This window comes from Barbus barbus (assembly GCF_936440315.1).
Source record: "Barbus barbus genome assembly, chromosome: 25".
NCBI lineage: Eukaryota > Metazoa > Chordata > Actinopteri > Cypriniformes > Cyprinidae > Barbus > Barbus barbus.
In genome coordinates, this window is record NC_136753.1 from 11,549,171 (window position 1) to 11,560,058 (window position 10,888).

Consider the following 10,888-nt stretch of genomic DNA (forward strand, 5'->3'; position numbering starts at 1 on the left):
CTCTTGTTATAACGTCTAAACCAGTACAGTATAGACTTTCCTCCATCTCATCCATTCTTTTTCAGTCACTCCTGCTGCATACAGGGTTTGTGTACGTTGGTCATGTTAGCAGCACGTAAAGCAAAACTTTTATTGAAATTCTGAATTGATTATAGCCTAGAAAGCGAGCAAATAGCGCTTCTATATAATCAGTAAAAAGCTGTCACTCACCTCAATTTATCGCAGTCTCACAATGTTACGTTATCAGTTAAGCTCTCTGAACTGCAAATAATATCTTATTTACATAATGTCTACATGTGGCGTCTAGCATTGAGTGAATTCTGACTCTCGCTGAATGCTTGAGAGTTGGCAGCTCTGGATTATCTATTTCTATCTGTATTAATATCTTTATATATTATATCTTATATTAACCATTTGCACACATGAGCCTTATCTGACTCGGCTCCTCCCGACCACAGGCGCAGGTTTACAAGCCACATTTACCTGCTTTTTTCAGTCAATTTCTTGACTTTTCCTGCCTTATGAACAACAATTTCGTACATGATAAAAGCTCCTTGTGTTTTCTTGGTTTGACCGATTTGAGCATTCATAAGCAATGCAAAACAGGCATTTTGAGTCTCTGCTACTGATTGCTATGGAGAAAAATCTCTTTCTGGCCTCCAGCGGCATTTCACGCCACAGCAATGACGTCATGTGCAAACAGCCTATTGGGGTTAGTTTGTGAGCTGCCTAAAGATTCCCAGCCCTACAAATAAAGTTTGATAGGGTTCAATGGGAAATCTTGTATTGAAATTGAAAAACTTTTAGGATATTGAAACGTTTAAAGCAACTGTAATGCTTGGATAACATGGGTTATCAGATTTCAAATAACTTTTAAATAACTTAAATTTAACACATCTTCTTACAATGTATATACAAGTATACTGTATTTGAAACTATGGACTAGTTTTTAAATGAAAAAAAAAAAAACGCTCTGCTGAAAGTTGCAAACCCTTGTGCCAAACAAACTAACAAAAAAAAACATTACTACTAAATGTAAAATGTGTATATTGATGCTTTTTTTGTTGTTGTTTTTTGTTTTTTTTTGGCTGTGACACTAATTTAGTAGTTTGCAGGAAACATTCAATTGTACTGCATGATCAGTTTATGATTCAAGCGTGTGTCTTTTGTACTTTAAATTGAAAACCCTTTCATATGTACATGTCGGAGAGCTCATTCTTTCTCCAAGATATTTTATTGGGTTGAATATTTCTAGTCTGAATAGAAATGTATTCTGTTGGTATCCTTGAACATGTTTTTAATCAGGTTAATCCAAAATTGTGGCGTTTACAAGAAATTGATTTTAAATATTTTCTAGTTTCTATTAACTCAAGGATGTCATTTTATGCCACGCCAGCTTCTTTAACACTTTTCATTGTGAAAACCAAAGAAACAGTAATTTTAAGTTGTTTGATTGTACATATAGATGTGCACAGTATTTCAAATGATTTGTTTCTATCTGTTATTGTCACTTATGATTTTTTTTTTTTTATCTTTTTGCAGAATTCTAATGTAAAGTCTGCACTGACAGTGGATCAACTCATAGAACATATTAAGGTATAAGGCTGCCTCGGTCATTTTTTTGTATGAAGCTTGATTTATTCAATCAATGTAAGGGTTGAAGGCTAGCAATAGCAAGCTAGCTTTGACAGAATGTAAGGGGAGAGGGTCACACCCACCCTTCAGAGCTCTCTCCGAAGCCACACTTCCTCCAGAACAAAATGTTAACAGCCAGAGCAAAGTCTGCAAAGCATCGTGAGATGCTGTCATCAAAATCAAAAGTAACAGTCAGTATCTGGTGTAGCGATGATCTAATTTAATTATTAGTGCATCAAATCCAAATGGACTGCGCTATCTTAGGTGTCTTACATTACGGACATTGCAGTTTATTGGTCAGTTTGCTCTGGACACTTAGGCAGTCCTCATGCCTCCCTTCAGCAGGCCCATGGCATATGGATGAGCAGAGACCCTGGACATCTTTCTTCTGGTGTTTTTATTTCTGGAATACTTGTTTTCTGGAATTCCTTTCCAATGTACAGCTTTTTTTAAATTTTACTAAACATCTCTTTTTTAGGATACTGCATTTTATTTATATGGCTGTCTTTATTTTTTGCTAAGTTTGCATGTGTATTCAAGAACCTTTGCAAATGGATTGTGTTTAGTTTCTAATCATGCAGTGTGTGCTTTTTGCTAGACTAGTGCGGTAGAGGATGTACAAGCAGAGGTGGGTGAGTTTATTCGTCGGACTCCCCAGGCTGACCTCCAGCTGGCAGTAGGCAGGGTGGCATTAGACCTAGTGTCAAGATCCCAGACAGATGCCAACTTCTACCCTCAGTGTGCATTTCAACAGCTGCTGGAGACTCAGTACCTCTGCTACAGGTTTGAACTCACCTGCTCAGCCCCTGTCTCCCATCTCCTAGTGTTTTGTGTGTAACTAAGCTCATTGTCTTTTTTTTTTTCTTTCTTTCTTTTTTTGTGGAAATGTAGTGTGTGCCCTGAACTGCTCTCATTGGCCATGGTGAAAAAAGATTTCAAGCTCTGTCAGATTGCTTTCCAGATATTTTCTGACATTCCTGAAGCAGTCACCTGCGCTTATCTCAAAACTATTCTCAGGTAAGATTTGTGCTGACCTGCTAAATGACATCAAGCCCTTTAAGTGCGCCATAATACTGTATTTTCCAGAATATAAGTGATAAAATGTTAGTATCAGTTTTTTTTTTTTTTTTTTTTTTTATAATCTGAAATGTGCTGCAACTTTAATATTCAAAAGTTGACTTAATGTCAAGCACACAAAACATGGGCATATCTCACACAAATGTGTGCACACGCAACATAATAGTTCTAGCATTGCTAACTTGAAATCACAGCCTATAGAGGGTAAGCATTGACGTCACTTTATAAGATGATAAATATTTAATTGATGTGTTGTCATTACAATATATAGGGTATGATTTTACCACATTCATGGCATTCCATGGTAACTGCAAATCCATGTTTTGCTGCTTGGAGCCCATTTGTTTCTTTGAATTGCAGCAATTCATTTGTTTCTCTCTTCTGTAGCTTTTGTCCGTCTGTAAAAATATGCCTCAGATTTCTTGTCAAATCTATTTGAACAGTCAATCGCAAAGCTCTTTCTCGTTTAGGTGTGTTTTGTTCTGTCGCAGCATTCATGGTGAAAACCATTGCTGCCACTCAGTCTTTTTTCCACTCAGTGGGTGGAGATGCAGTCACTCCAGCTGACGGTGACGTCACGTGCATACCTTCTATTTGTCATAAAACTAAAATGTAGTCAACCAAAATAACAGAAAAAGTTACATGTATTAATATTAAATGGTCCGTCGTATGTAGGGATGTACCAGTCATTGTGAACACCGTACTGCTGTGGTGGTGTTCCAGACATGCGCACGTGAAGGATGCTGTTGTTTGTGGATCTTTGAACACGAGTGAAGTACAAAGCCTATTTTAAATTTAGTTTAGCAACCAAATGTTAAGGCCTTTCCACACTGAGCGCGATGCGAAAAAGCGAGGCGAATCTCCTGCGAATGTTGCTTTCACACCGAGCTCGAAACGAATGTTCACCTTCTGCTAATTCACGCCTGCACGCTAGGGGGCGCTGACCAGCAATGTATTTTTCCTCAGATATGTATCGCGTATATGGATTTAATATCTAAATTAAGATAAACAAAGTTTGGTTCTACACCAGAAACACAAGCTATCTATAATGCTTACAAGAATAGGCTACATCCTAAAATATAATTAGAAGTACAATTAGCATCAAGCTACACTTGAAAATGTATTTAATTATTAATGTATTTGCTTACCCACTTTAAACCATCATCGAGTGCTTGTAATAACTTCCGGCGTATGCGGGGGCGGCCTGGCCGTAATGGAGATAATTAAAATATCTGAAGACTTATGAAAATTAATGTTAAAAATATGACATTAAAACATGTCTATGAAAACATTAGCACATGATTAGCTGTTAGATTATATGATGCAGCAATGTTATTAAAAAAAGAAGCATCTAAAAAAGAATAGCTGCCTGAGGTCAAGCTGACTTTATGCCGATAAACTGGAACTTTTATTAATCAGATAACTTGGATACATAAACGTAACATTACAACTTATATCTGCACAAAAGAATTCATATGCCAGTGAACTTTAACGCGCTATAGCGAGAGAGAGAGATAGCGCTCGCTCCGTGATGCACTTTCAACAACACGCTGAAACACGGGTAAGGACGGAATTTACTATAGATTTCACATCCAATAAAGTTCTCATTATAATGCTCATGTCATTAGTGTTTATGGCAGATCAAGTGATTCCTAAAACCGACTGAGTGTTTTCGGAGCCATACTAAGTACAAAAACAATTTTAATTGAAGTATGCCTACTGTTGAACAAATATGAGGAAAAAAAATCACTGCTGCATTATTATAGAATCAGTATTTTAAAAAAAGAAACATCTAAGAGCGATATGAAGGTCTCAAATAACTCCGTCAATATCGGGCATTGCATTTGAGTATGAAACTAAACTCTGGTAATATACGGCGCATTCACGATTTAAGTTCAATGAGCACATATGAGAAGAAAGGTGGAATGAGTGAAGGAGATGCGCTGAATGAAAATACACATTTGGCACTAGAGGCAGAAATGCAGCCATCACCCCGGTTACCCTATAAACAAAGCAGGGTTGCACTACTTTCCTAACTGTAAATGTTTCAAACAGTCATTTAGATTTTTTGCTTTAGTCTTCACCATAGCACCAAATAATTAATACTTAAAAGACTTAATGAGCTATTTATTTTCAAAAAAATTTTTTATCTAACCTAAAACATGGCTATATCTATATATTGGTAACACTTAATAGGTTCCATTAATATTAGTTAACTACATTAGTTAACATGTCTTAACAATGACTGCATTTATTAATCTTAATTTCAACTTAATACATAATAAAATCAACAGTTGTCTGCTAATATTATTCAATGTTAACGGAGTATTAGCTACTGCAACAATTAGCTAATACACATTGATAATGTTAACCTGCTTTAACTAATGTTAACAAATGGGACCTTATTGTAAAGTGTTACCTATTGTTCTTTTGTTCATTTGAACTTAATCTTTTGTGCACTAATCTTGAAACCCTTGTTTACTTTATATTTTGTATACTTTTTAAAGTCTTTCTTTAGTAAAAGATCTTTAAAGTTTAACCTGTTAGGAGGACAACACTTTTCACTTACTAAATTAGCCTATATATTGTGATAAAACCATATACTGTGACAAAAGCTTCAACGACTATTGTGAAAATTTTATATCGTCACATACCTAATGTACATAAAATTGAATAGGACTATAAATAATTACATAATTAAATAGTCTATTAAATAGTATGAAGCAAAATTATTTAAAAACTTTGTACTTTCTGATAAATTAAATAATTGTGCTTGTAAATGTCTTTATCCCCTTATTAAACTAAAACGCATAATTTTTAAAATTTGCATTGCGCTCCTAAATTTTTCAACTTAGGGGCACATGTGCTCCTTGGGAAAAAGGTAAGCGTCAAGCCCTGGATGGTTATGTGAGCCATTTTGCGTTAAAGTTGTAGGTTGTAGTGTTTGGCATTCATAATAGCCTAAATGTTGTTTATAATGAGTGCAATTATAATGTTTATAGTGTTTATAAATATTTAATTTACCAATAGTTTACCTCATTTCTGTATGTATTCACATGCGTCATGCAACTTTTACACCGATGCAACACTTTTTTTTCCCCCTCGACAATGCAATTTTGTCCAGGTGAAAATTATACTAAGGTGCAACTTATTTTCTGGAAAATACGGTAACCCAGAAACACAAAGCTTTTTTGTTGTTGTTTGTTTTATTGCACAAATGCCTTTTAAAAAGAAATGTAAAACACTTTTTTGTTTTGTTATATAAATCCTTTTTCTGACTATAGTACTCCAGACTCAGAGATGGAGACTGTGAATCTTGACACAGACAGTGTAATGTTCATGAAAGCGCTGACTCGGGCACCAAGTCGATCAGATGAGGAAGGTGGGCAGCTGAATGGCTTCTGCTCCCCAGCACTAGAGACTGATGTCTCTGATACCCCCAGCAACAAGCTACAAAGAGATCCCTTAGCACTGGATATGAGCTGTCCTGTGGGGTTACACAAGGGTGCCCTACTGTATCCTTTGCCCTTGCTGGTTTATAAAAAATGAAGAAAAAAACATTCCTTTCTTGTGTTGTTCTGGTAGCATGTTTTCTTTAACCTGACTTGTAGAAACGAGGTTTTGCTGACAGCGTACAGTGACAGACCCCTTCTGCCACATCTAAAAGATCTCACAGTTCCACAGGTCATAGTGAGTATATCCAATATCGATATGAACAATATTTAAAGCCTCAGAATTACTGCCAAGAACGCCCACAACAGATGTCTATACAAACTTCTGAAAAATTAATTTGCCAAGTCTATGAAACCACCTCTTGTAAAACTGTATAATTTTTAGGGGAAAAAAAATGGTATAAATAAACTAATGTTAACCTTTTGTTTGTATTTAGCCTTCATACAAACAAGAAATGTGAAATCACCATCAAGTAAACATGCGACTTTCAGACTCACTTTATTGATATTAAAGGGGTCATATGATGCAATTTCAAGTTTTCCTTTCTCTTTGGAGTGTTACAAGCTTTTTGTGCATAGATAAGATCCCTGAAGTTGCAAAGACTAAAGTCTCAAAACTAAAGAGATATTCTTTATAAAAGTTAAGACTCGACCACGCCCACCTAAAACGGCTTATTTAAACTCACCCCCACATTTCTTCGTCACGGTGTGGGGAAATTTGCAAAACACCGCTCAAACGTAAACGCAAAGAAAGAAGGCAGAACTATTATTCTCACTGTAGTATTGTTGCTGCCGCCGGCTCCCTGTTCTGGAGACGCTGTGTTTTGTTGTGAAAGTACTTTGTTTGGGCTTCCAAAAGAGGATACAACTAGAAATCAGTGGTTAAGTTGTATTTACAACACAAATATTCGAGTGTGCAGCGCATTTGACTGAGGACTATTTCCTGAAGCTGGAAGAGTAACCTACAATGCTGGCTTGCACAAAGGCTGTTTCAATAAAGTGCCTCGTTTATAATGGGTTTTATTGTTTTTTGTCGTCGCGCATCACACGGCATCACAATATGGTGAGGGGCGTAACATTTCAGTCTCACGCTTGGTATTCGGCCAATCACAACACACTGGATAGCTGGCCAATCAGAGCACGCCTCGCTTCTGAGAACGAAGAGCTTGGTAAAAATCGGCGCATTTCAGAAAGGCGGGGCATAGAGGAGCAACGATAATGTACAGTATGTGGAAAATAATGTTTTTTTAACCTTAAACCGCATAAACATTGCATTACACCAAATACACAAAATAATGTTCTTTTTAGCAGCGTCATATGACCCCTTTAATATCTTTAACTAAACTACAGTATAACACAGGATTATTATTCTTATAGATTGAAACAAAAGTGCTTCAGCCAGGATAAAGAATATGAAAAGTGCTCAGAGTTGTTACAGAAAACAGAAAAAAAGAGTGAGCAACAACAAAAACATGCTGCTGGACATGGGGTTATTGAAAATACCAAATTCACTATCTGCCAGCAGGAGGCGCTTTTGGAGCAGCAGAAACGTCAGTTTCCCTGGTAACAGCTGTACACAAAGCAGCGCTCCTCTCATGAACACTACTTTATCAGATAAAATGAAAATGCCATCGAAACTTTTCTGAAGACAGTCAGTTCCCTTCAAAGAAACATTAATTTAAAACACCCACAACTTGTTTTGATTTTGAAACGTGTTTATTGTTTATATAAACATGTTTTTTCAAAGAAGTCAACCGCCACAAATAAATCAATGTATGGGAAACACTGGTTATGTATATTGAAATATAGGATATCATATCATACTGAAAAAAATTTCGCAAAACATTTATATTGAATTATTGTCCAGCACTATTGGATCGTGATTAAAATGCAGTGGTTACCTCTAGTTTTAAATGACTACAGAAAGTTTGCCCTGTAATAGCAAAAAACATCTCCTTCATAGTCATATTTTCATTCTATCTCATCAAAAAAAATAAACACATTGGAATTTGCTTGTAAAAAATAAAATAAAATTGGCCATGAATCAAGATTGCTGCATCTCTACTAACTTGACAGTTTGAACATTGTGTTTCCAAACCTTCTGTCCAATGTTCAACTTTAAGTGAAGTGAAGTGACATTCAGCCAAGTATGGTGACCCATACTCGGAATTTGTGCTCTGCATTTAACCCATCCAACGTGCACACACACAGCAGTGAACACACACACAGCAGTGAACACACACACACCGTGAACACACACCCGGAGCAGTGGGCAGCCATTTTATGCTGCGGCGCCCAGGGAGCAGTTGGGGGTTCGGTGCCTTGCTCAAGGGCACCTCAGTCGTGGTATTGAGGGTGGAGAGAGCGCTGGACATTCACTCCCCCCACCTACAATTCCTGCCGGCCGGAGACTCGAACCCGCAACCTTCGGATTACAAGTCCGACTCTCTAACCATTAGGCCACGACTTTAAGAAGAAAAAAACTTTAAGAGAAGTATTTCAGTAATTCAGTGACTTGTTAATTAATGATTTTGATTGTCAAAAGTAGGCTATTAGTACTTATGTACCACGTTGATACTGAAATTTTAAAAATGTAACCATACCGGCCTTTCTGCTGTACTGGTTGTACCAAGTACGGACTCAATTCAGTACTCGCTGATAGGTGGCTGCTTGCAAACACTTCCGTGAATATTTATATCACTTTCTATGAACAGTGATATGCAGTGGCCAGTCGGAGGTGTTTTAGTCAGAATCCACTTATTTTTTTTTATACTCTTTTAAAGCAACACTTAATTGAAAAAATTTGAAGGATACATGCCAATATTTTAAAATGGTGTTCTTTGATATTATTGTTAGCATAAGTAATGAACTGATTTAATTTTATTTTCAAATAGGTAAGTAAAATAATGTAATACTTCCAATATATTTAGTTTATTTTGCTATGGTACTGAAATTGGTTCTGAAAATCATGTTGTAATGTATAATTAAGAGCTCATACTAAAGAGCTGATTTTATAGTTAAGTCATGGCCATAAACTGTATGTTTTTATAGACTTCTCGAAAGGAATATATTACTTTAGGGTGTTCTCCTTAATTAAAATTAAAATGTCCTGGAAAATGATCACCGAAAAAGAGTGGGAACCCTGTATACAGTGTCCTATTATTTGTTCCCCCAAATTGTGGTACAGAGGTAACTGGGCCTTACTAACTTTGTTACAGGCCCAAATTGAAGAATATAATCTTTGATGACCTGTTCTGTCTCATTTAACTTTTTTTCCTCTCTCTTCAGGTCTTTTTACAGTATCTAAGGTTCCTTTATTTTAAATATTGTCATGATGCCCACAAACAAATCCGAGCTTTACGGACCCCAAGTATTTCTCAGGTCTGTCACCAAACTGTGAATATTATATTAACTGTTGTTCGTTTTGCATCTGTCGAAGGTTTATTTATAGTATTTTATTTATTTTTTTTCTTTCTTTTAAGATCATAGACTGGGTTTGCTTACTACTAGATGCTCATTTCACCGTCTTGGCTGTGGCACCAGAAGCCAAAAAATTGGTGTCTGATCTTCAGAAGTTTGTGAGATCACAGGTAGGGCATGTTTCTTATTGCTGATGTATAATGACAATTATGTGCTTTTTATTTTAGCTGAAGGCTGAAATTGCAATATAAAATTTCTTGCAACCCTTTTCAGGTAAAACTGTATGCTGAACTGGGCAAAATTGAGGGAAGTCTTCAAGTGCTTAAAAATTCCAAACGGTCTGAAGATTTTGGCATGTACGCCATACAAGTAATTGAGCTCTTTTAGATTACTTGCTCAGATTGTTTTATAAAATGCTGCTGTGCCCTCTTTTCTGTCTGTTTTTGACTTATTTTCTTGGTTTGTTTTTAGAGAAAATAAGTTCTTTCTGCTTTTTTAAATCACCCCCCCCCCCCCACACACACACAAAAAAAAATTATACAAGTATTGTGAAATGACTGAAATAAAGCTTTGCAGAATATCATGCAAAGGGGGCTATTAATCTTGAAGTAGATGTCAAATTGCTCCAGACCATAGACCTATTGTAAGTCTCTACTTTTATTCCCTTTTAAAACCGGATTTGATCAAGCGGTGTTCACCAAATGTTGTATCAACCTTTTTCCTAACAAGCCTACTGCGGTTTTTATGGGAGGCACTTCAGGTTTGGGGAAGTTCCACTCAAAAAGACTGCAACAAATCATTTAAAATCATAATATTGCGCTACAAATAATCTTTGTCATTTTGACAGAATAGGCTGCCAATTTTCATTTTCTATTTTCAGAAGTCAGGAGAATAACGTTAAGTTTTGTATAATAATGTGACGTGATGTAACAATTATAGAATAGCTCTTTTCAGCCCACTGCATTATTTTCCATTTTTTTTTTTCATGTTTCCTTGTATTCCGCTGTACGTAAATAAAAAAAGACAACACTGCATTTGTGGTCTGGTCTTCTGATTTAATTTGCAATATAAACCATGAATAATTCCCTGGAACGCACGAAGAAGCTTTAATTTTTCTCCCCAAATACTCATCTCTTTCCAGGTTTTTTCACACTGATGCTGTAAAACTTACTAAATATAGACGTATATTACTATAATGATATTTAACACATCTGTAATATTGCTGCAGATAGGAGAATCTAGGAGTTATTAGAGGTGTGTTTAAAGTAATTTGTTAATAGGTTGTTTGCAAACACGTGATTCTG

The 10,888-nt window shown here is 36.1% G+C and overlaps 1 protein-coding gene across 2 annotated transcripts in view; it reads left to right on the forward strand.

Moving 5' to 3' along the window:
* The window catches only part of nol11 (nucleolar protein 11), a 54,881-nt gene extending 44,263 nt beyond the window's left edge, over positions 1-10,618 (forward strand). For both annotated transcript variants that reach the window (XM_079378057.1, XM_079378058.1), the window contains exons 11-18: positions 1,543-1,596; positions 2,234-2,418; positions 2,527-2,652; positions 5,997-6,227; positions 6,324-6,402; positions 9,453-9,545; positions 9,647-9,754; positions 9,858-10,618. In XM_079378057.1, coding sequence (XP_079234183.1) covers positions 1,543-1,596; positions 2,234-2,418; positions 2,527-2,652; positions 5,997-6,227; positions 6,324-6,402; positions 9,453-9,545; positions 9,647-9,754; positions 9,858-9,971 — 990 coding nt within the window. In that variant the 3' untranslated portion in view covers positions 9,972-10,618. The remainder of the gene's footprint in view (positions 1-1,542; positions 1,597-2,233; positions 2,419-2,526; positions 2,653-5,996; positions 6,228-6,323; positions 6,403-9,452; positions 9,546-9,646; positions 9,755-9,857) is intronic.
* Positions 10,619-10,888: the final 270 nt, after the last annotated feature.